General features: G+C 37.4%; 1 protein-coding gene across 1 annotated transcript in view; it reads right to left on the bottom strand.

Annotated features, from left to right (window-relative positions):
- Positions 1–4,275: 4,275 nt before the first annotated feature.
- The window catches only part of LOC126234982 (xaa-Pro aminopeptidase ApepP-like), a 241,482-nt gene continuing 218,827 nt past the window's right edge, over positions 4,276–26,930 (bottom strand). The window contains exons 12-14 of the mRNA XM_049943721.1: positions 22,392–22,468; positions 21,614–21,709; positions 4,276–5,055 (exon numbers count right to left, since the gene is read on the bottom strand). Coding sequence (XP_049799678.1) covers positions 4,921–5,055; positions 21,614–21,709; positions 22,392–22,468 — 308 coding nt within the window. The 3' untranslated portion in view covers positions 4,276–4,920. The remainder of the gene's footprint in view (positions 5,056–21,613; positions 21,710–22,391; positions 22,469–26,930) is intronic.

The following is a 26,930-nucleotide window of genomic DNA, read 5'->3' on the forward strand; positions in this document are numbered from 1 at the left end:
GCTGGTGCATTTATAACCAGTGTAACCACCAGAATGTTGGATGCAGTCATGCAGGTACGCATGTGTTGTCTTGTACAGATGCTGAATGTCAGTGTGTGGGATGGAGTTCCATGCCTGTTGCACTTTGTCAGTCAATACAGGGGCGGTTAATGCTGCCTGTGGATGGCACTTGATTTGTCGTCCAATGATGCGCCATATGTGTTCAACTGCAGACAGATCTGGTGATCGAGCATGCCAAGGTGTCACGTCGACACTTTGTAGGGCATGTTGGGTTTCATCAGTGGTATGTGAGTGAGCATTATCCAGTTGGAAAATACCCTCAGAAATGCTGTTCATGAATGGCATCACAACAGATCAAATCACCAGATTGATATACTGTTTTGCAGTTAAGATGCATGGGATAGCCACAAGAGTGCTCCTGCTGTCATTCAAAATTGCAGCCCAGGTCATAACATAAGCCCAGGTTTATGTCCAGTGCACCTAGCAAGCAGACAGATTGGTTGCAGACCCTTAAGTGGCCTCCTCCTAACCAACACATGGCTATAACTGGCACCGAGGTAGATCCAGCTTTCATCATAAAAAACAACAGATCTCCACTCTGCCCTCCAATGAGCTCTCACCTGACACTGCTGGAGTAAAAAATTGCAGTGGTTTGGGGTCAATGGAATACATGCTACAGGGTATCTGGTTTGGACATGTCCCTCAAGTGACTGATTTGCAAAAGCTCGTTGTGTCACTGTCGTACCAAGTGCTGCTCAGATTACTGCTGCAGATGCAGTATGATGCACTAACTATAGCTGTACACCGATCACCATGATCTTGCCTCTAGTTAGAACACTGATATCGGAATAACACAGGCTCTGCTATATTGTGTTTATCTGCCGATACTGGGCAAGCGACTTTCAAGTAAACTTTCTCCCCTGTACCAGAATGTACAAATGAATGTATGAGTTCAGGTTGTAGATACATGGTTGACAACGTATGGAAGTTTGTGTCTGGCCATGGGTTGTGCTCAGATAGCCAAATGACAAGCCGATCGCTTGCGATAAGTGGGAAATCTGGGTTCAAGTCTCAGTCCAGCACAAATTTTCATTGTCATTATTCCATTATACAGATAATGAATGGTTGTCTATATTTGCAACTGTGAATACATTTCCTGTATTTCATAATAGCTGTAGTCACCACAGTGACAGGAGCATTGCATCATAATTCAGAATAACACAGGCACCACAATATCATTGAAAGAAAACCAGTTTCTCCTTGACAACTTCTATTCTGTACAAGAATTTCTATTACTGTAATTTGTAAAAGGTGGTGGGTAGGAATTACTAACTCACATTTGTAGATATTTTTTAAAAAAACTTTATAAACTTTTAGAATGTAGCCATATTTAAAAATTAAGTTTTGATGTCTGTTTAAAATGTCTCGTTTCACATAATTACAGTTTTCATGCAAATCACCCATGGAGCATGAAACTAACTGATAAACTAACCAAGAAACTGCTTTTTGTTTGTAACAAAACAAAAATCTGGGATAAAATTTGCTTATCTCCTGATCAACTCAAATTTTTGTTTTGTCATATTTATTCTCACTAAAGACTCACATAAGAAACTCAAAAGTGGCAGAAAATCACATTAAAATCTCATATTTCACAGCCATAAATAAGACACACTGATTGTTTCAAGCTGATCTGAATCTTAATTGTGTTTAAAATCTCCTGTATTTACCAGAAACACTCCATGCCATTTTTACTCTTCTGGTTATTTCTTTTGCTCTTTACCTAGTTAGTGTCTTCAAGTGCCTAAATTTTAAAAGTCATAAGCTAAAGCTATTACTTCATTGTTAATATGTACAATTTTCCTACTGGTGTGCTGATTATACATCTCTTTAGTCTAACAACAATCCATTTTTTGGCCTAAATGCAAATCTGTTCTATTAAGTTTTTGTATTTGTTGTAGAAGTTTATCTGCACTTTAAACAATCAGTATAGTTCCATGATAAAATTAATGTACTTCACTATGCCAACACAGGTAGAACCACTGCCCTCTTTCTCAATGGCTGTTAGTACAGACTATGTTGAAATTGAGTCAAAAGTTTAGTCAAAAATCTATGAATCCCAAAAAAAGTGGTAATTCAAACTCACTGCAACATTTTATAATTTCATGTACAACTTTCAAATGTGTTGTGCCACACCCAATTCGAAACCCATCATGTTTCTTAGCTTTTTTCCATGTGTACTGCCTATTTTCTTTCTTGTAAAGTAGAACAGTTAAGCAGTGTTTGAATTTTGGGTATATTATCTTCTTCCACAGATCATTTGCAAATAATGTCACAAGTACCTTTATTACTATTTGGCCTCTGGTTTCAGTTATGTCTATTGAAACGTTATCATTCCAGCCACTTTTCACTGAATGGCTGTTGGTAGGGCTTCTTCAACATTTGACAAAGTCCTGCAAGCACACACATCGACAACACATTGTGATCTTTCCTATCCCATACCCCTTGCAGCTGTTCCCCAATACTATGTTCAAATTATCTGCTTGAAACACATCACACCACACTAGTCAGGATGTTAGATAATATGAGTTGCTTTTAGCGCTGGGAATAACATACAGACCATATGAAAGTTGTAAAGCAATGGATCACTTTTCTCAGAATTAAAGATTTTGAGAAGGTAACTGGATTTTTTTTATTCTAATACTCACATGAAAGATCTGAATCACTCCTGCATTATTTTCATTAACCAAAAGTGTAAAAAATTATTGTTTCATGTACAGCCTAATCAGTTGTGTTTTGCGAAATTTCCATTAAGTGTAAGATAAATGGGTTCTCTTTTCATCAATCAAATTTGAAAAAATTGTTGTCTCATTTACTGTCTAATCAGTAATGTTTCGTGAAATTCCCATAAAGTGTGAGATAAATGGGTCCAAGAAGTGGATGATATTAAACTTGAACATTAATACAGCATCTTGTACGTAGTTTTATAGCAACAGCTTACTCATTTTTTAATATTTTGGATGACCAATGAATAAATCAAGACCACATCTATCTCAGATTTTGATGCAATGCTTATAACACACCCCTAACAGGATATATGTATATATCACACAAGGAACTAAGATAAAAGAATTACACACATCTTCCTGCAGAGATAGCATCCATCCTGTTGGAGTTGACAGTGTGTGAAATATTGTACGCTAGAAAGACAGCACTACATTTGACTGTACCCAGTACTTGTATGTCTTAACTTTGTGTACAATTGTCCACATTCAGAGTAATAAATGTATGGAAAACATTGACACATTATTTACTAAGCAGTGTGATCAAGTTATGTAATTTTAACATAATGATTACAGGTGAGCTTCAAGTGTTACTGTTGAATCACAGATTTATTTTATTTGGCTTGCTCCTTCCACTACAGTAAAGAGCACCAAGTATCAAGTGAAACTTAGCATTTGAAGTTGTGTTGCTCCAGAGCTAAACATGAAGCAGCTTGGAATTTATGAAAAACTTCATTGTATCTCATGTTACATGAATTCTGAGAACATCTATCATGAATTAATAAGAATTCATTTAGTAAATATGGAAAACAACTAATAAAAACTATGAGCAGGTATTAATTTTCTGCATAATGTCGGACTCAGATGTAACTGGTGAAACAGGAGAAGACTGTGGGACAAAGTGTGGAAACTGGTGTGCAAAAGAAATTGCAGGATGTATTGTGCAGTCTGCAATTGGACTTATAGGGCTTGCATGCATGGGGCTCATGTCATGTATCGGTAGGTGTTGTGGTTGTGCTAAATAAGAGCAGTGAATGATACACACATTCATTTAAAGATTAACTGTAAAAGATTGCACATCAAGATCCTTGTTTCAGTGATGTGCAATTGTGTTGTTTCTTTCTGCTAATGCTATGGTTTCATTAATCCAGTCAATTATGTTGAAAAGTAGCTGTGTTACCAGAATATCTTCCTGTGTAATCTATGTGGCTACAAAAATATAGCTTGTACAAATTCTTTTGAAATTTAGTAGCATGTAGAGGAATATGAAATTTAAGGAAAGATGTTTTTTGATTACTGTTAAACAGAAAGCTGTAACAGTTTGTTGATACAGTAAAAGAAAAAAAAAACTTTAAAATAGGCCATCATTATTACAACATATATGTGAAACCATAATTATTACAACATATATGTGAAAGCAGTTTCAATCACAGCCTGAGAGCACCAGTAAATCAAGAAGATGTTCATACAACAGTAAACATTATTTTGCAAGTAAAAGAAATTTATTTGGTGGCTAGACATCACATTGACACATAATATTTTCCTTTCTTCTAACTGCTCTGTCATAATGAATTTGGGCTGCAGCTCACAGCTGTTTACATGGTCTAAAAAATTACTTTCTGAATCTTTGTTAGAAAAATGTTACAATTTTTACTTATTTCGTATGAGACTCCAATTCATTGTTTAAAATATGAAATCTTCTAAAATACATTTTTATCAACTATGCAGTAAGAGACTATTTCACGGTAGTTAGAGGACAGTAATACAATAATTCGACATTGTGGTGGATAGAAATTACATTATATTTGTCAGTGACACTTGTATTTATAATTTAAATTTAAATATATATATATGTACATGAGACTGAGTTTCATACCCAAACTGCAAGAGACAGTAACCATTCAGTTGATTTGTGAATTTATTTCAGGATTATCAACATAGGAACTTCATATTAGAACTTCATATTAACTAAAGCATACAGACAATGTTCATCACAGAAGTTATAATTACACTTAATACTTCAAACTGCTTCCTTCTTTTCACACATTTTTATGTGGCAGTCTTTTTTATGACCAAAACTTACTTTAAGACATTATTTTTCATTTCAGTTTCTTTTGAATTATGTGTGTTCTTTTGCTAATTAATATTTCCATACATTTCGAAGAGGCAATGTCTTCTCAACAAGCCATGAATAAGTATCAAAATCATTTTCATATAACAGTTGAGCACCCACAGTTTTCCGAACTCTATCATGATAGCTGTTCAGCCATTTAACCTGTAAAGAGAAAAATAAATAAAAAAGAAATAGAAAAAGTTACTGAGAAGAACGTACAGAGTTAACAATGTGCTTGGTTAAATAAGACGTACATTTTTGTTAACTTGCATAAAGCTCTGTAAACAGTAAAGTTAGAAAATGTTAAATAATTGGTTTAGGATGATACAGCTGAGAACAGAGGAAAGATGAACATAGGAGACATTAAGAGATGAAATATTTTTTGAAATACAGCTATCTTTTTCTAAAAGCGGAAAATGCAAAAACTGTGAATTGAACTAAAATTACTTATATTATGCTTCCAAATGTGAGCAGTAACTTCTCAAACAACAGATGTTCAGAATCAACAAATTACAGTGTTTTCTGTCTGAGTGTGAAAAAGTTGGACATTTGACACTTGTATTTATAATTTAAATTTAAATATATATATATGTACATGAGACTGAGTTTCATACCCAAACTGCAAGAGACAGTAACCGTTTACATCAAAATTGATTTTTAGAAGATACCATTGGAATCTTAAATAAATATGAAAATTTCACAGTACCTAACAGCTTTTATGAGATTTTTTTAAAATTTTATTTATTATTTATCAATCTTTAGTGGCTATAGTGGTCTAGCAGGTAGAATGCTACACTCCAGCTATGGAGGCCCCTGGGTCTGTCACAGGTAGGGGTGCATATTTGTCCTCATTCCAGTCCCTTCAGGATGGCTCCAGGTCCACTCAGCCTGCTATCAAATGAGTACCAGGGATTTCTTCTGGGAGTAAAAGACAGCTGAGTTCCTAGGCTCACTACAACTCACTACAAACCCCCTGCTAGTTCTATGATGAGTAAAGGTTGTACTACTATTCTTATCTACAGTCACATCAATAGCTCAGTCCACTACTGTGTCAAGGAAGTCTCATGTTACATAGGTGTAGTGTGGTTGGCCCAGCAAAGAACAGCTGCCACTGTGAGTATGTCAGGCTTATCTCACACCTAGTGGCACAGAGTAAGGAAGACCTCTGTCGATACCTCAGCAGATGTGGGGATGACTGGTTTCCCCACATTATAGTTTTGAGGAGGTGACAAAATGATAAGCTGCCTTAGCGCCTGGATGCTCAGATGACAGACAAGAGGTTCAGGGACTGGTCTTCAGGTGCTAACCTCACTCTACATTTTTTTTCTAATACCTGTCCTGTTAAGATTACTTAGGTATGATTACAAAGTGGCACATTTTGAGTACAAGGTTTTGCAGAACTAAGAAAACATAAAAAAATTACTCACTGTTTCTGTTAGCAGTTACATGATTTTAAAGTACAGTATGAGTTGTCATATTTACGTACGTGCAAACACTTTTTGTGCTACAGCACATTTGTAAAGACAATTCTTTAAAAAAAGTCAAAGAACTAAAGACACTACTGTTCTACATATTGATAAATGTTATTTCAAAGAAGATACATCTTCATCTGTACCCTGCAAAACCATGGTGAGTGCATGGCAGAGGGTATGTCCCATTGTACCAGTTATTAGGGTTTCTTCCTGTTCCATTCATATATGGAGCCCACGAAGAATGATTATTTGAATGCCTCTGTGTGTTCTGTAATTATTCTTATCTTGTCCTCACAGTCCCTATGTGCACAATAAATAGGGGGCATATTCCTAGAGTCATCATTTAAAGCCAGCTCTTGAAACTTTTTAATAGACTTTCTCAGGATAGTTTATGTCTATCTTCCAGAGACTGCCAGTTCAGTTCCTTCAGTATCTCTTTGACCCTCCCCATGAATTATTCATGTAGTGCTTCCACCCCTATTGATGATATAAGCCTGTATTTTGTTGGATAGTTTGTCAGTTGATTTCTCTGAATACCCATTATTTATTGCAATTGCTTTGATGGTATCAGTTTCTTGTGTTAATGCTTTGGGTTTTAAAGGTGATGTGTGTGCCCTGTTCAACACAGATCTAAATGCATCATACTTGTGTGTTTGAATGGTGTGTATTGCGATACCAGTGTAGATTGGTTTGCTGTAAATGTAAAAATTATATTTTGATGTTTATGAACAGTTGTTATGTCTTAAGAAATTTATGGATTGATTTGTTTCATGTTTGTCTGGGAGCTTTATTTTAGTGTGGAGTGAAATCAATAATCTAAGGAGTTCATCAAGTTCATCTTTTGTGCTATCAAACTGAAGTGGAGTAACATACACATATCTTCTTGGGGGGGGGGGGGGGGGGGGGAAGAAGAAGAAAGAATTGACATTACATCTACTCTTCAAGCTACTGTACTAATCATCTCCTTTCCTGTTCTACTACAAGTGTATTGAGGGAAAAATGACTCTCTATGGTCCTTATGTAAAATGTACATTGATGGCAGTAGAATAATTCAGCAGTCAGCTGAGAATGCTGGTTTTCAGTAGTGTTTCATGAAAAGAACATTGTCTTCCCTTCAAGGATTCCTATTTGAGTTCATGAAGCATCTCTGTAGTACTTGTGTGTTGATCAGACCTACCATAACAAATCTAACAACACACCTCTGAATTGCTTCATGTCTTCCTTTAATCTGATGAGGATACCAAACAATCAAGCAGTACTGAAGAATAGGATGCACTACAGTTCTACATGCAGTCTCCTTTATACTGGTGGATCACCTAAACTTTTCTAATTTTCCCCAATAAATTGAAGTTGACCATTTGCCTTTACTATCTTCCTTACTTGCTTGTTCCATTTCATATCATTTTGCAACATTAAGCCCACAAATTTAATCAACTTGATTGTATCAAACAGTACACCACTAATACAGTACTTGAATGTTGCAGTATTGTTTTCCTTGCTCAGCCACATTAACTTACATCTTTACATATTCAGAGAAAACTGTCATTCATCACACCAACTAGAAATTGTGTTTAAGTCATCCTGTATCCTCCTAAAGTAACTCAATGAGGATACTTTCCCATATGCTATAGTGTCATTAGAAAAAAATCACAGATTGCTGCTAACTTTCAATGTTGAATCATTTATGCATATATAGAACAAAAGCCATCCTATCACACTTCTATGAGGCACTACTGATGATTCCATTATCTATGATGAGCACTCACCATTCAGCTTTTTAACTCATCCATTCACCTTTAAACATTTACATGTAATTGAGGTAATGATGAATTTAAAATAGTTTTAATTTGGTATGTTCAATGTGATAGAAAACATGATTTTATATCTAAAATCATAATATTAAATGGCGTGCAGTAAGCTATAAGAAAGAAATGTTAAAATAAATAACCACTCATCTTGCAGAGCCCTTTTTAAGAATGTTTTTACATTCATTTCCTAGTACATTTACTCCTTAACAGTTCTTTTTGCTGATAATAAAAATGAATTTCATCTGAACTGTTATTTGCACAATTAATATAAAAATAAAGAATCTCTATTAACTCCAAAGAAAATTTAAAGGAAGACACCATTAGTCACAGCTTCTGTGAATTATCTGATTATGTGGATTCAGGGATTGAAACTTCCTGTTAACCATGTAGCAAATAGCAGAGTTGATAGTGAAGCTGCATGACAAGTAGTATTGTACTTACTTACTTAGTTACTTACTTCATATTCATATTCATGATAAATGTTATAATGTGGGATGCATCAACTGAACAACTCTATCATATACCAGCTCTGCTGCAATCACTGCATGGACTTTCAGTACTTCAGTACGACAACCAACAAGCAGTCTATGAGAATGAATGGCCACCACCAAACTGTGGCTAAGAACAAAATAGATCACCCATTGGCACAACATGCAGCTGAACACAACATTCTTGATTTCAACTTTTGTTTCATGACTTGGGTTATCTAGATTCTCCCCTCCACCACCAGCTTTTCTGAAATGCTCAAATGGGACATGCAGATGCAACACATCCTTCACTCCTGGAACCATCCTGGCCTCAATATCTGTTAATCGACTGTCCCCACACCCTTAAACAAACAGCTTGCTCTTCCTCTGTCCTGTCACCCCCTCCCAATTTACCTCTCCTCATCACCTTCATTGTTCACTGCTCCTCACTGTCTCCAATACCCATGCATTACATGGATAGCCCAGGCACCTGCCACATCTCTCTCCTGCATTCCTAGCCAGCACATCAACTGCCTCCCTACAGGCTACTAGCTACCCAACCCAATCCTCTTCCTGCCTCACTCTTCTTTTCCTCTCTATTCGCTCTTTCCAACACATCTGCCCGCCTTAGTCCACCTGCCGAACTGCACTCCTCGGATTGTGCATTCAGCTGGCACTATGTAGAAATATAGTGGGCAAGAACTTGTGTGTGTGTGTGTGTGTGTGTGTGTGTGTGTGTGTGTGTGTGTGTGTGCACGCATGTGCATGCAAACGTGTGCATTTGTACTCCAGCTCAAGAAAAGATTTATTCTCAAAGCTAGCAAATTTTTTGTCATTTTTGTGTGTGCCTGTCAATGACTCGACACTTGTCCTTTATGGTGAGTGGTGTCCTTTACTCCCAAAGTATCAGCTATCAGCTGAACAAACATAGAAGAGAGGAGAGAGAGAGAGAGAGAGAGAGAGAGAGAGAGAGAGAGAGAGAGAGGAGAGGAGTGGTGAGGGGGTGGGGTGAAGGGGGGGTGGACAGTGCTCTGTTGTAACAAATGTTGGTACCTGTTTTCTTTGAAAAATACCAGTTTATACATGTAAATATTCAGCTACCAATCGAGAGATTACAGCAGCTCTTTAACATAACTAGGAAGCAGCAGCTATTTTCAAACTTGTGGCTTTCCTTCTAATGTTCTAGATTACACTTAGCTGCATAAGCAAAAAACTGTGTTCAGCAGTATGACGACAGATCACAGACTCTAAATCTGTAGATTGTAGACTGTTTAGTGCTATTCATACTTGTGACACCTAAATGTAACCAAGTAATTTATGCAGAAAACTGTTGTTCTGAAAAAAAAGTTGATGCCTCCTCAGTTTCACAATGAAGCTGCTGTTTACTTGCTATTATCAGCTTAACATTCGCTTGATCACAATGGTATTAAAAAAAGGTTGGCATAAAGACCCATTAATATCTGACTATACAACTGCAGAACAATCACTGGACTAACCCACATCTATTAAATATCTGGGAATATGCAATTTAAAATGGAACTACCACATAAAATTAATCACAGATAAGGCAGATGCCACACAGATTTATTTGAAGGATCCTCTGGAAGTGTAGTCCACTGACAATATGGTTAGTGTAGAAAACCCTGTTTTGATCAATGCTTGAATACTGCTCGGCAACTGGGATCTATGCCAGGTAAGACTGATAGAAAATATAGAGAAAATCCAAATAAGAGCAGTGTGTTACATCACAGGTTGACTTAGAAAATGTGAAAGTATCACAAAAATTCTCACCAACTCCAGTGGCAGATGTGCACAATTGATAACAAGAGCACATGTTCCTAGAAGGATCAACTGATATACTATCCCTCCTACATATATCCCATGAAAAGACTTCAAAAAAGCATTAGTAGGATTTGAGTTCACACAGACACTTACCAATACTTCTTCATTCTGCTGACCTTTTGAGAATGTAACAGGAAAGGGGTGAAGTGACACTGGTATACTAAGCACCCTCTGCCACACACCATAAGGTGGCTTGCGAGGTATTTACATAGAAGTAGAAATAACTTGTTGTTTACACCACAGAATGATGTCTAGTTCAACATATTACTTCATCACTGCTGCCATTGGTACAAATTCACCATGAACATTTTGATGTGAAGATGATTATTTAACAAAAACTGGTCACCAAGTACAAATGAAAAGTGATTTTGGCTGTTTGAAGATAAGCTTTTTTTATTTGTGTGTTTTTAGGAAAAAGTATTATTTGTAAGACACAGGATGCTGTTTATAGTAGTTTGGGCATTTTCTAGCTATTTTTCTGCTTAATGATATAGATATGCTTATGTACCTTGTTTCAGATGTCTTGAGCAAAGGTAAGTAATGCAGGCATCAAAACCAAACTCAGTAAGCAACATCTGTGCACTGTAGAACCTCCTGAGTGCAAAATATAAGGTTCTGTCTTTCTCAACAGCCATTCATAAGTTTCATTGTCTCCCACCTGAACCAACTGTGCACCAATTATATTACGAACTTGAAAATTATAGTTGTTTAACCACATTATCTGTAAATATAAGAAGATGACAGTAAGCAGAATTGCATTTGTTTGCAAATACAACAAAGCTTTATGCCATAGATAACCTGTCCTTGAATTTGTTAGAATACAATAGTGAACAATGGTTTTTCTGAAGGAGGACTCAAAAGCAGGTACTTAATTCCATCTTAAGGTGGATTCACACCACACCGCTATTAGTACCCATAAATTAACAAACTTGGTGGAGTGCCTTATTGGAAACAAATGTGGATGGCTTATCTTCAAACTGGACTGCAGATACCCAGTTTAACACAGTCTGCTAGGGCCCAGACCAAATGTGTCATTGGAGAGACGAACCCTGACACATTGCTAAATGACAATACTGAGTGACAGATTAAGAGCTTTGCAAAAAATGATGCACACACCATCTGGTCATCTCATTCAAAAGTTGTGAGAACAGAAGCACTAAGGTCTGGGTTTAGTATGCTGGAGCACAACTCTGCCAAAATTTAACACCATTTTTGCCTCTCTCCAAAATCTCAGGGTGTGAGACACATGACTTCCACAAACATTGAGTGAGATGGTTCAGTGGTTAGCACAATGGACTCTCATTTGGTAGGATGGTGTTTCAAGCAAATGTCTGACCATTTTCATGCAGGTTTTCTGTGATTTTTCTAAATCACTCCAAGCAAATGCCCAAATGCCAGGATGTTTCATTTGAAAGATCATAGTCAATTGCCCTTCCCAGCCTTGAAACATTCTGAGCTTGTGCTCTGTGTCTAATGACTTCATTGTCAACAAGACATTAAACCCTTATCTTCCATCTTTCTTCCTTCCAGGAACATCAGTATTCTGTCTCAGGTGAAAAAATATTGTGAGCAGTGAACTGAGGGAACTCTAACAATAGCTTCAAGACATGGAAGGAAGCTTGGTTCCTTTTGTGCAGGCACCTTGTAACACAAAGTTTAGCTAAATAGACAAGAACAAGGACCTTTTTTTGTGCAACCTACGTCCTTGATTATTTATGTTCAAAATGGTTCAAATGGCTCTGAGCACTATGGGACTTAACATCTATGGTCATCAGTCCACTAGAACTTATAACTACTTAAACCTAACTAACCTAAGGACATCACACAACACCCAGTCATCACGAGGCAGAGAAAATCACTGACCCCACGGGGAATCGAACCCGGGCGCGGGAAGCGAGAACGCTACCGCACAACCACGAGCCGCGGACGGATTATTTATGTATCCCAATCTCTGCCTTCCTCTACCAATGTTGCCCTCCACAGCTCCTTCTAGTACCATGGAAGTCATTCCCTGATATCTTCACAGATGTTCTCTGTCTCTTCTCCTTTTCAGTGTTTTCCACATATTCCTTTCCTCTCCAATTCTGCGCAGAACCTCCTCATTCCTTACCTTATCAATCCACCTAATTTTCAACATATGTCTGTAGCACCACATCTCAAATGCCTTGATTCTTTCCTGTTCCAATTTTCTCGCATACAATACTGTGTTCCAAATGTACAATCTCAGAAATTTCTTCCTCAAATTAAGGCCTATATTTGATACCAGCAGACTTCTCTTGGCCAGGAATGCCCTTTTTATCAGTGATAGTCTGCTTTTGATGCCCCCCTTGCTCCATTCATCATTGGTTATTTTGCTGCCTAGGTCACAGAATTCCTTAACTGCATCTATTTTGTGACAATCAATCCTGATGTTAAGTTTCTCGCTGTTCTCATTTCTTCTACTTCTCATTACTTTTATCTTTCTTAGATTTACTCTCAATCTGTACTCATTCTGTACTCATCAGACTGTTCATTCCATTCAGCAAATCATGTAATTCTTCTTCACTTTCACTCAGGATAGCAATGTCATCAGCAAAACGTATCATTGATATCCTTTCACCTTGTAATTTAACCCAACTCCTGAACCTTTCTTTTATTTCCATCACTGCTTCTTCGATGTAAGGATTGAACAGTAGGGGCAAAAGGCTACATCCCTGTCTCACACTCTTTTTAATCGGAGCACTTTGTTCTTGGTCAGCCACTCCTATTATTCCCACTTGGCTCTTGTACATATTGTATATTACCCATCTCTCCCTGTAGTTTACCCATATTTTTCTCAGAATTCCGAACATCTTGCACCATTTTACATTGTCAAACTCTTTTTCCAGGTTGACAGATCTTATGAACATGTCTTTATTTTTCTTTAGTCTTGGTTTTTTCTTTAGTCTTGCTTCCATTATCAAATGCAACAACAGAAATGCCTCTCTGATGCCTTTATCTTTGATAAAGTCAAACTGATTATCACATAACATGTCCTCAATTTTCTTTTCCATTCTTCTGTATATTATCCTTGTCAGCAACTTGGATGGATGAGATGTTATGCTGATCATGTGATAATTCTTGCACTTGCCAGCTCTTGCAGTTTTCGGAACTGTGTGGATGATATTTTTCCGAAAGTGAAATGGTATGTCACCAGACATATATTCTACACAACATGAATAGTCATTTTGTTTTGTTATCACTTTCCCCAATGATTTGAGAAATTCTGATGGAATGTTATCCATCCCTTCTGCCTTAATTTATCTTAAGTCCTCCAAAGCTCTCTTAAATTCTGATTCTAATACTGTATCCTCTATCTCTTCTAAATTGACTCCTGTTTCTTCTTCTATAACATCAAAAAAATCTTCACCCTCATAGAGGCCTTCAATGTACTCTTTCTACCTATCTGCTGTCTCCTTTGCATTTAACAGCAGAGTTCCCATTGCACTATAAATGTTACCACACTTGCTTTTAATTTCGCCGAAGGTTGTTTTGACTTTCCTGTATGCTGAGCCAGTCATTCCAGCAATCATTTATTTTTCGATTTCCTCACATTTTTCATGCAGCCATTTCATCTTAGTTCCCCTGCACTTCCTATTTATTTCACTCCTCAGCGACTTGTATTTCTGTTGTGATCCGAGTCTATATCTGCTCTGGGGATGACTTAAAATCGAGTATCTGATTTTGGAAACTCTGTCTGACCATGATGTAATATAACTGAAATCTTCCCGTATCAGTTGGTCTTTTTTAAGTATACCTGCTCCTCTTGTGATTCTTGAACAGAGTATTCATTATTACTTGCTGAAATTTATTACAGACCTCCATTAGCCTTTCTCCTTTCTCATTCTTTGTCCCAAGCCCATATTCTCCTGTAACCATTTCTTCTACTCTTTCCCCTGGGCTATAGATTTCCAACTATTGCTATGATTTTTTATTTAGGGGCAACGTACTGTAGAGCTCTGGAATACAGAAACAGAGCTTAATAGAGTTGGAAGAGGATTCAAATCACATAATGTAGGTTATAGTAAGCTTATCAAAACTGAAAATAGAGGGAGAGAGAAAGAAAACAATTTATTGCAAACAGGAAACTCAAAAGCATGATAACAGAATTGAAGTAATCTCAGGGAGAACAGAAAGACCTATTTTTAAAAATAAATTTAAGTCTATACATCAATGTGGTCAAATTCTAATGTGAAATACAAGTCTTCTACCTAATAATTTAATTGGATAGATAGAAAATTTACTCACCAAGTGGTGGCAGAATACACACATAAAAATGTTATTATTAGGTAAGCTTTTGGAGCCTTTGGCTCCTTCTTCAGGCAGAAGGGTTGAAGGGGAACAAAGAGGGATGAACAAAAAGGACTGGAGAGGTCTAGGGAAGGGGTAGATTTTGGGAAAGTCAGCCAGAACTACGGGTCAGTGGAGATTCACCAGACAGGACGAGAAGGAATGACTGATTGTTGGAGACTGCATCAGACAAGATTTGAAAACGTGGAAGCTTAAAGGTAGAAGACAGGGTAATATGCAAGACAAAGATTACTGCTTAAACATCATGCATGAGTTAATAAGAGTTAAAACCTAAGTGCATTCTATGTAACAGAGGTGGGAGGGGGCAGTGAAAAATAGATGGGCAAGACAATGAAAGATGTAGAAAACTAAAATGGAGTGAGGAAAAGAGTAGTTAATGTGAAGAAACGCTGAGACAGAAGAAATTAACATAAATTAAGGCCAGGTGGGTGTCAAGAGCCAAGGACATGTTGTAGAGCTGCTTCCCACCTGCGGAGTTCTGAGAAACTAGTGTCTGGTGGAACAATTCAGATGGCGCGTGTTGTGAAGCAGGCACTGAGATCACAATTGTCATGTTATAGAGCTTGCTCTGCAACAGGATATTGTGTGTTGCCAGTATAAACACTCTGCCTATGTCCATTCATCCTAATTGGTTATTTGGTGGTGGTCATGTTGATGCAAAAGGCTAAACCGTGTTTACATAATGGCTGGTATATGCCATGTCATTTCACAGGTGGTTCTACCTTTGACAGTATATGTTTTTCCAGTTACAGGACTGGTATAGGTGGTGGTAGGAGAGTGCATAGGGCAAGTCTTGCAGTGGGTGGTGGTCACAGGAGCAAGATGGGTCTTCACATAAAATCCTGGAACTGATCCCTCCAAAAAACAACTTCAGAGCATGCCACTGGTAACTCAGTGTTATCCTGGTCTGGAATGTATTAATCAGCTACTTCAACAAGGCCATGACTTCCTAAAATCATGACCTGAAATGAGATCCATTCTATCTGAGACTTTACCCACCACACTTAGAATAGCTTTTCAGTAGTGAAGCAACTTAAATCACTTAATAAAAGCAAGTCTTCTGGTCCTGACTGTATACCAATTAGCTTCCTTTTGGAGTATGCTGATGCATTAGCTCCATACGTAACAATCATTTACAACCATTCACTCGACGAAAGATCCGTAACCAAAGACTGGAAAGTTGCATAGGTCACACCAGTATTCAAGAAAGGTAGTAGGAGTAATCCACTAAATTACAGGCCCATATTGTTAACGTCAATATGGAGCAGGATTTTGGAACATATATTGTCTTCGAACATTATGAATTACCTTGAAGAAAACAGTCTATTGACACACAGTCAACATGGGTTTAGAAAACATCATTCCTGTGAAACACAACTAGCACTTTATTTACATGAAGTTTTGAGTGCTATTGACAGGGGATTGCAGATTGACTCCATGTTTCTGGGTTTCTGGAAGGCTTTTGACACTGTACCACACAAGTGGCTCATAGCGAAATTGTGTGCTTATGGAATATCATCTCATTTATGTGACTGGATTTGTGATTTGCTGTCAGAGAGGTCACAGTTTGTAGTAATTGACGGAAAGTCATAGAGTAAAACAGAAGTGATTTCTGGCATTCCCCAAGGTAGTGTTATAGGCCCTTTACTGTTCCTTATTTATATAAACAATTTGAGAGACAATCTGAGCAACTTTATTTGGGTTGTTTGCAGATGACACTGTCATTTATCGACTAATAAGGTCATCAGAAGATCAAAACAAACTGCAAAACGATTTAGAAAAGATATCTGAATGGTGTAAAAAGTGGCAGTTGACCCTAAATAATGAAAAGTGTGAGGTCATCCACATGAGTGCTAAAGGGAACTCATTAAACTTCGGTAACATGATAAATCATTCTAATCTAAAAGCCATAAATTCAACTAAATACCTAGGTATTACAATTATGAACAACTTAAATTGGAAGGCTAACCAAAGATTGCATTTTATTGGTGGGACACTTAGAAAATGTAACAGGCCTACTAAGAATACTTGTCCATCCTCTTTTAGAATACTGCTGCATGGTGTTGGATCCTTACCAGATAGGACTGACAGAGTACATCGAAAAAGTTCAAAGAAAGGCAGCACATTTTGTATTATCACGAAATATGGGAGAGACTGTCACAGAAATGATACAGGATTTGGGCTGGACATCCTTAAAAGAAAGGCGTTTTTCGCTGCAACAGAATCTTCTCATGAAATTCCTAATCACCAACTTTCTTCTCCGAATGCAAAAATATTTTGTTGACACCAATCACCATGATAAAATAAGGGAAATCAGAGCTCATATGGAAAGATATAGGTGTTCATTCTTTCCGCATGCTATACGAGATTGGAATAATAGAGAATTGTGAAGGTTGTTTGATGAACCCTCTGCCAGGCACTTAAATGTGATTTGCAGGGTATCCATGTAGATGTAGATGTAGATCACCCTCCCAATCTTCGCAATATTCTTGTCAGACCCTACGCTTCTTCTGCACCCATCTTCCTACCCTATGGTTCCTACCCCCGTGACCATACTCACTGCAGGACTTGCCCTATGCACCCTCCTACCACCACCTATACCATCCCTATAACTGGCAAAACATGTATGATCAAGGGAAGAGCCACCTGTGAAACAACACATGTCATTCACCAGCTGTTATGTAAACAGTGTTTGACCTTTTACATCGGCATGACTACAACCATATCATCAATTAGAATGAATGGGTATAAGCAGGGGGTCTACAATATCCTGTTGTAGAGCATGCTCTACAACATGACAATCATGATGTCAGTGCTTGTTTCACCACACTGCAATCTGGATTATTCTCCCAGAAACCAGTTTCTCAGAACTCTGAGGGTGGGAACTAGTGCTACAATATGTCCTTTGCTCTTGACACCCACCTGGCTGTAATTTATGTTAATTTCTTCTGTCTCAGCATCTATTCACAGTAACTACTCTTTTCTTCAGACCATTTTAGATTTCTACTTCTTTCTTTGTCCTACCCATATATTTTCCACCCCCCCCCCCCCCCCCAAAATCCCACCTCTGTTACATACAATGCACCTTTATTAACTCATGATGCATGATATTTAAGCAGTAATCTTTGACTTCCACTTTACCCTGTCTTCTACCCTTAAACTCTCAGATTTTCAAATATCACCCACTGGAAAGGATGAGGCCACTCTGTGATCCAAAATAAACCTACAAATTTCTTCTTATTGCAGTATGGCTGTCATGCAAAAAGAAATATTTTGTGGAATGAAAAAGATCACCATACTAGTAGCAGGTTTTGGACACAGTACAAAATGTTGAGAAGTACGGAATAGAAAAGAACGGGAATGTGAGAAAGGATCTGGAAGGCTACATAAGCCCCCACCCTGACAGACTGAGGCAGAATGAAGCTGAGGGAGGGTGAAAGAAGTTGCCCATGCCACATTTCCACTAATCGCCATCAGAGGGCCATAACCTTCAGACAGCCAAGCACACTTAGTATGAAAAACTGCTTTTGTGCATGTTTCTCTGTAACTATCATGCTTTCCATAATTGCTTGTTGGCTGAGTGCTTGGGGCTGAGGGCACTGAATTGCATGTACACTATGTGATCAAAAGTATCCAGACACCCAGCTGAAAATTACTTACAAGTTCGTGGTGCCCTCCATCAATAATGCTGGATTTCAATATGGTGTTGGCCGACACTTAGCCTTGGTAACAGCTTCCACTCTCAGAGGCATACATTTAGTCAGCTGCTGGAAAGTTTCTTGGGGAATGACAGCCCATGCTTCATGGAGTGCTACATTGAGGAGAGGTGTGGATGTCGGTCAGTAAGGCCTACCCTGAAGTCGGCATTCCAAAACATCCCAAAGGTGTACTATAGGATTCAGGTCAGGACTCTGTGCAGGCCAGTCCATTACAGGGATGCTGTTGTCATGTAACCACTCCACCACATTCTGTGCATTATAAACAGGTGCTCAATCGTGTTGAAAGATGCAATCGCCATCCTCAAATTGCTCTTCAGAAGTGGGAAGCAAGAAGTGTTTAAAACATAAATGTAGGCCTGTACTGTGCTAGCGAAATGCAAAACAAATCGGGGTGCAAGCTCCCTCCATAAAAAACATAACCACACTATAATACCACCGCCTCCGAATTTTACTGTTGGCACTACACACACTGGCAGATGATGTTCACTGGTCATTCATCGTATCCACACCCTGCCATCATGTTGCCACATTGTGTCCGTGATTTGTCACTCCACACAACGTTTTCCCACTGTTCAATCATTCAATGTTTATGCTCCTTACACCAAGTGAGGCATCGTTTGGCATTTACAGGTGCGATGTGTGGCTCATCAGCTGCCGCGTGACCATGAAATCCAAGTTTTCTTGCCTCCCACTTAACTGTCATATACTTGCAGTGGATCCTGATGCATTTTGGAGTTCCTGTGTAATGGTCTGGATAGATGTTTGCCTGTTACACATTATAACCCTCTTCAACTGCCAGCGGTCTCTGTCAGTCAACAGACAAGGTCGGCCTGTACACTTTTGTGCTGCACATGTTCCTTCCCATTTCCACTTCACTGTGCCATTGAAAACAGTGGATCCAGTGACGATTAGGAGTGTGTAAATTACACGTACAGACATATGATACAAGTGACAACCAATCACCTGACCATGTTCGAAGTCCATGAGTTCTGCGGAGCACCCCATTCTGCTCCCTCCTAATGTTTAATTACTATTGAGGTCGCTGATATGGAGTACGTGGCAGCACAAGGCACCTAGTATGAAAAACGTATGTTTTTGGGGATGTCCAGATACTTTTGATTACATAGTGTATAAGTGGGTGCACTCCATTCAAGGCTGTATTTCATATGTTTCTGTCCTCTCAGAGAATCAATTAAATACACTTGGCAATGACTCAATAGGCGAAATTCTCTGTTTTCTGACAATGGTGGCATGAGGTCTCACTGGCGATATTAGAGTTCATAAAAAACAACGTGGCTCCTGAGCAGAAATGCATTCTAGTTCCCTGCATTGGGCATCTCCAGCCCTCTGTTCCAAAGGGGTGCCTGTCTCGATTTGCTGTAATCTACTAAGCTGTGCTTTTCAACATTTATGAACAAAACATTCTCTACCCACTTTGGTGGGGCTGCTGACCAACTCACAGCACTGTGGAAAAGAAGGTGTAAGCATGCCCCCAGCTCTGCAATCTTTCTCAATTGTTTTAAAAGAAAGTATTTGGTAAAAAAAAAAAAATTAGGTTCTCTCACATTTCATAGATTAATTTGTCAGCTTCATGATGAACTGCGTATTATTTTGTTAAATGGTCATAATTATTGTGATATACCAACATTAAGTAAATTATTGCATGACATTTCAATTAGTTTACAATAAAAAATATAGGTTGCAATGAGTCTGCATCTGGTACATTTCAGGTACCACATTGCTGCATATGAAATGTAGCTAACATATTGAATTTTTCTGTTAAATTTGAAATAAGATTTATATCTATGTCCAATCTCAAGAAAATGGATTGTAAGTAGTACACTCACTTATGCTCACATGCACAAAGGACAGAGTGAAAGTGAAATATTCACAGCATTTGTCTTTGCTCACAAACAGTTGAGATACAAAATGAGTTTTTGGCAAATGATAACGAGCAATGCAGAGAGCAATTTGCCGTGTAGTTGACATGCAAAACTTCCTTATCTACTGCAATACACAAGTAATTACAGACTTTTTTTCAATGAAATAATGCAAGTGGAAGAGGAAAGAAAATGACTAATCATGGTACGTGTACCCTCCACCACACCCTATATGGTGACTTGCAGACTATGTATGTAGACGTAACTGTAGCTGTGGATGTGGATGTAAGCGGACATTGAACATTTGTTGTGTTTGTAGTCTGAAGCTCTGTGTGTGAACTGTATCTGACATAATCACCAGTATATTTATTTTGTGGGAGAAACTGCCCAGAAGTAGTAATTTCATGTGTCAGTATTTTCAGTTAATGCTAATTTCATTTCAGATTCTGATGCAACACTAATTTTGATATTTTAGGCTGGATGGAAATGCTGGATGCAGTAAGGCACATGGGATGAGGCTGGAAAATGTTTCACCTTCTTTCTACGTCCTCCACTGAGTAGTTTTAAGTAATAAGAGGTATTACTGTCACCAAAATCTTCCACCAATGGGCAGCAAGTAAAGAAGAGTAAGCTGAGAACTGCATCAAAATACAGTAATATTAATACTGAATTTCTTCCAAGTATTCACTGACCCAGTCCCAGTCCATACAGCTATCCAATGCATACAAGGGTTTGATAAGTTGTTGAGTATGTCTCAAGCCAGCTGTTGGACCATTCTGTACCAAAACCCAGTCATATGTGTACAGTTGCTGTTGCAATAGTTACAAAGATCAATTATCCAAAATGTAAAAGTTTGCAGCACTTTCTATCCAGCAAGAAATTTAATTGGTAGTAAATGAAACCCGCACTGTGTCTACATTCTCATCAGTGTTATGGTTTCTTGTTTTGTGTCCATAATGTTCAGTGTCCTTCTCAAGATATTTACTCTCCCTTTATTTGCAGATGTCTACAAATTCACAAAATAAGTATGCAATTTGATAATGAAAGCAATACAAAAAACGAGTTGGAACCTGAGAGCAAAGTCATTATTACATTGTGCTTCTTCCTGCATTTCTTTTTGTTTTATTTTATAACATATATTAAAAGTTTTAAAGTTGACTTACAGTGCATTACATCTGTACTCTGTTCTGTAACTCTACATACCTGGTCTGCTGTCATAAGTTGGGTGTTTATGAGCTTTGGTTCATAAGGGACTAGAGTGACAGTTTCAAATGTCAAGAATGTTTCTCCAGACTCGCCCTGCAATTATAACATAAATTATTAGCTCTTGTTACCATTCAGAATTCAGTATTATCATTATTTGGGCCAGAAAAGAGATGACTGTTTACCATTAGATGAAACAGGGCATTACAGAGCAGGACTGACACACAGAAATTAGAAATCAAGCACTGAATTTCAGCATTTTCTGATTTTAAATGAGATTGTACTTCAAGAGAAAGAAGAAGACAAGAAATGAGTAAAGCTCCTCTGACATGGTGTGTGACATTACTTTCACTTTCTTACAGCAGCTTTACAGTCTACCTATTTTCTCCTTTTTTTCAGTCTTCTTTCTTTTCTTTTCACATTATATAAAAACTACATTGAAGTATTTGAATATTTTAATTCACAAATGCTTAATAATGTGTGTGTCAGCAATGCTCCAGTTGCTGCTGTTGCAGTGAGTGGTGAGTAGATAATAGTGATCTCTTCCAAGCAAAGAGGTTTACTCATGCATACTAATGACACTGTGCGCAAAGGTTTGTAGCAAAGGAAAGAAGGATGAGTGCAGAATAAAGATGGTGGAGACATTCATAAGGTCAATGGGAGGCTGGTGAAAAAGAATAAGGGCTAGTTATTCCTTATTCTCTGCTTTGTCATCTAGTGGTGTAAAGCGTGTTTCCAAATTATCGGAGTGTGTTATGTTTTTAAATATTAGACTTACTGAGACATTAGCAGGAACAACAGTCACAATATTTTCAAGTCTCATTCCAAACTCATTATCTCTGTAGTAACCAGGCTCTGAAATGAGAAAAATTATTGTCAGTGATAGTAACTTGAGAGTAAATTTAAAAAAGAATGGGAACATGAAAATAAGTCACTGCATTACAAAAAATACTTTCTAGCAGAGACAGTTTATACAGAGAATGATTCTAATGGCATTTTGAGCTCAAACATCTCATTTTAGCAGAGTCAACAAACATCTTTCTTGTAATGTAGATAAAGGATCTGCCAGTTAGCTAGCAGGTGCGATCAACCTGTTCCCCCGATTTACTTGGTCAGGCTAGTCTAATTGTTGCAATATAATCACTTGTACCACTTTTATTTTTATAAAATAAAGTCATTTTAATAATTGTACTTGTAATAACTCTATACTGCCACAAGTTGTGATGTATGCAGCGTAGCACAGCAGTTAGCGTCACTGGTTGGCATGCTGTGGGTAATCACTTCAAATCTGACTACCAGGAATTATTTGTTGCATAGTAGTTATAATTTCTGGAATGTTCTTGAAGTATGTATTTTATGTTTATAATGTTTGTATATTCTGGAATATTCAGTGCTTTATAAATACCAGCATTCTGGGTTATTTGATGATTGTATAAATAGCTGCAGTTCTGGTCTGGCTCTAAATTGGTGTTCATATTAAATGTGCTTTCAGTTCCATATGTTGTACTTCACTGATGACACTGCCTCTGGATTTGGACTTAATTGTAGTTTTGATGTGACACTGTTTGGTAGAAATGCCCCATACATCAAAACATCTATATCACTGAGGTTCCAATTAGGCAATGTGAAAGCTGTTCTCTCCTTGTACAGCAACCAGAATACAAGGAGTACATCATTCCCATGGCTCACATATTCAGGACACCTATGAATTCCAAGTCAGCAGTAAGTCAGTTGTACACCAGTGTTCACTGGAGATACTGATCGCGACCCAATGAAATATCTGAAGGGATTCAACTGTGTCCCTAAATACAACAGGTGGAATGACATGATGTGTTTGACAAATTTATACATTTACTTGAAAGACATAGCGCAGCAACAGTTTGAGAACAATGAAGAGAAGCTCAATAGCTCGAATAAATTCCAGGCTGAACTAAAGAAAACATTTGGTGATAATCAACAGCAAGATACCTCATCAGAATTACAACTGAAAAACAAGAGCCCAACATCAAGTGAAATTACACAATTCTACATAAAAAATGTTTTACCCCTATGCAACATGGTGAATCCAAATCTGACAAGAGCCAACAAAATCTCATGACTGGTGAAGGAGATGCAAAGACAATTATCAAGCTGTTCTCGGAAAGGATGTCATGACAGTTTAGGTGAAGAAGTATCCTATTTTCTGGTCAGTATTTAATATTACTTTTACACCTGACCTGTTCACTACGAAGAATTTGAAGAAATTCAGTAAAAGTTTAACATTCCACATCACAAGTTTTGCAGGCATACAACTACAAGGTGGTTTACCTTAGGATCTTCAGCCAACAGGGTTTTGGAACAACAGGATGATAGTCAATGTTACATTCTTACGAAAATACTTATAAAAAATTATTCTGCTACTGTTCAGTCCAAATCCTATTGTACCATTGTGAATGCTTAAAAAAGACGTTCAGTTAGCAATTTTAACATGACAAACAGAATTAAAATTATTTGAGTCTTGGAAGTGACAATGTGAGTAAATAATACTGACTAAGAACTAATAAAATTAATACTAGCAGTACTTCAGCTGCTGCCACCAATAGTGATAATAATAATAATAATGTCAACAATAACAATATTGATAGTGGCAGATATAAAAGAATTTACTGGTGACAAAATAGATGTTTAATGATATTTTGAGGTCTGGGGAAAGGAAATTTAAGGAGACTGCACCAGCTAAGTATACAGGGAAATGGGGATGACCTTGTTGAAAAGGAGGATGTACAAGGGTATAAAGTGCATACAGGGGCAATGGTATTTCTTATTGTTGCTTTAGTAGATTTGTCATTAACTGTCTTCTGAAGCTTGAGATGTTATTCAGTTCTCTAATACAAAGTGGAAGGTTTTTCCAGAGTCAGGTTCCTACTACTGAGAAGGACTTTGAGAAAGTGACTGACTGATGGAGTGGTACAGAAAGGACTTTACTCTGATGAGAACAGTGTTTCTGGTATGTTCTTCAGGTAAGAGCATTAAGTTCAAGGAGAGATATGAGGGGCAGTGTTAGGGTAAGACAGCAGAGAAGATGGAGGGTATGGGAATCTCTGCACTTGTCTGTACACAGTCAAGAATGCTGTGAATATGATGAAATATGATCAAAGAGTTGAACATCACAGATAAAGCTAACACAGGCATTCATAACCAGGTGCCATTAGCTTTCCTCAGAAAGGCATTGCAGGATAATATCATTGTATCTGTAATTGGAAGTGTAAGTGTTTGTACAAGTTTCTTTTTTGGGTCTTTAGATTAGATTAGATTAGTTTACGTTCCATAGATCCGTGCTGAGGAGGTCCTCGTGGATGTGGAACATGTCAATTTTTTTTTTTTTAAGCTGAAATAACAATACTAATAGTATGAATATATACAATACACCATTTGCTTCTATTAAAAAATTCGTCAATGGAGTTGGCCACTAGTAAGTCTTTCAGGCTCCTTTTAAACTGATCTTTATTTGTAACTAAATTTTTTATGTTTACTGGCAAATTATTGAAGATAAGTGTTCCTGAGTAGTGGACCCCTTTTTGAACTAAAGTAAGTGCTTTTAAGTCCTTGTGCAGATCATTTTTGTTCCTGGTATTGTATGTATGAACTGAGCTGTTTGTTGGAAAAAGAGATATATTATTTAGGACAAATTTCATTAATGAGTAAATATACTGAGAGGCAGTAGTTAGTATACCCAGTTCTTTGAAGAGGTTTCTACAGGACGTCTGTGAATTTACTCCACAAAGAATACGTATTACACGCTTTTGGACTCTGAAAACTTTTGTTTGACTTGGAGAGTTACCCCAAAATATTATACCATATGATATTATGGAATGAAAGTAGGCAAAGTATGCAAGCTTTTGCATTTTTATGTCGCCTATGTCTGCTAACACTCGAATTGCAAATACAGATTTGTTAAGGCGTTTCTGCAGTTCTGTGGTGTGCTCTTCCCAACTGAATTTATTATCAAGTTGTAATCCCAGGAATTTAAGACTGTCAGCCTCTTCTATCTGCTCTTCTTCGTATTTTATGCATATGCTGGGTGGAAACCTCTTACAGGTTCTAAATTGCATATAGTGAGTCTTTTCGAAGTTTAATGTCAGTGAGTTGGCTTTAAACCATTTATTAATATTCATGAAAATATCATTAGCAGATCTTTCTAGAACTACACTTGACATACTATTTATTGCAATACTTGTGTCATCTGCAAACAAAACGAACTCTGCTTCTGGCAGTGTAACTGATGAGAGATCATTAATGTACACAAGAAAAAGCAATGGCCCTAAGATGGATCCTTGTGGGACACCACATGTAATTTCTTCCCATTCTGATGATGACTGATGACTTAATTCACTAGTCCCTTGCACTGACACCCTTTGTTTCCTGTTAGGGAGGTATGACTTGAACCATTTTGCAGCATTGCCCGTGACACCATAGAATTCTAATTTACTTAAAAGGATGTTGTGGTTCACACAATCAAATGCCTTTGACAAATCACAGAAAATACCTGCTGCTTGTAATTTGTTATTTAATGAATTAAGTACATTTTCACTGTAGGTGTAAATAGCCTTCTCAATATCAGAACCCTTCAGAAATCCAAACTGTGTTCTTGATAATATGTTATTTGTGGTCAGATGGTTGAGCAGCTGCCTGTACATTACTTTTTCTAAAATTTTTGAGAATGCTGGCAAAAGTGAAATCGGTCTGTAGTTTGATGGTATCTCTTTATCCCCTTTCTTGAATAGAGGCTTAACATCTGCATATTTTAGCCAGTCAGGAAATGTCCCAGTTATAATTGACTGGTTACACAAGTAACTTAGAATTGTACTAAACTCACAAGAACATGCCTTAATTAACTTTGTTGATATTTCATCATACCCACTAGAATGCTTTGTTTTTAAAGATTTTATTATAGACGTTATTTCTTTTGGTGAAGTGAGTGATATATTCATGTACTTGAAGCTATTTTTGAAGGCTAGTTTCAGATATTCAAGGGCATTATTTACTGATCCTGAAAGTCCCATTCTATCAGTAACAGATATAAAGTACTCGTTAAATAGATTTGCCACACTATGCCCATCAGTTACTAATGTGTCATCTACCCTTAGTGCTATTTGCTCCTGTTCCTTTCAGGTTCTACCAGTCTGCTCTTTGACTATATCCCATATTGTTTTTATTTTGTTCCCTGACATTGCTATCTTCTTCTCGTAGTGCATTTGTTTAGACATCTGAATTACTTTTTTGATGTTTTACAGTATTCCTTGTATTTAGCTAAATCATCAGCATTGGAGCTATTCTT

This window comes from Schistocerca nitens, chromosome 2 (genome assembly GCF_023898315.1).
Source record: "Schistocerca nitens isolate TAMUIC-IGC-003100 chromosome 2, iqSchNite1.1, whole genome shotgun sequence".
Classification (NCBI taxonomy): domain Eukaryota; kingdom Metazoa; phylum Arthropoda; class Insecta; order Orthoptera; family Acrididae; genus Schistocerca; species Schistocerca nitens.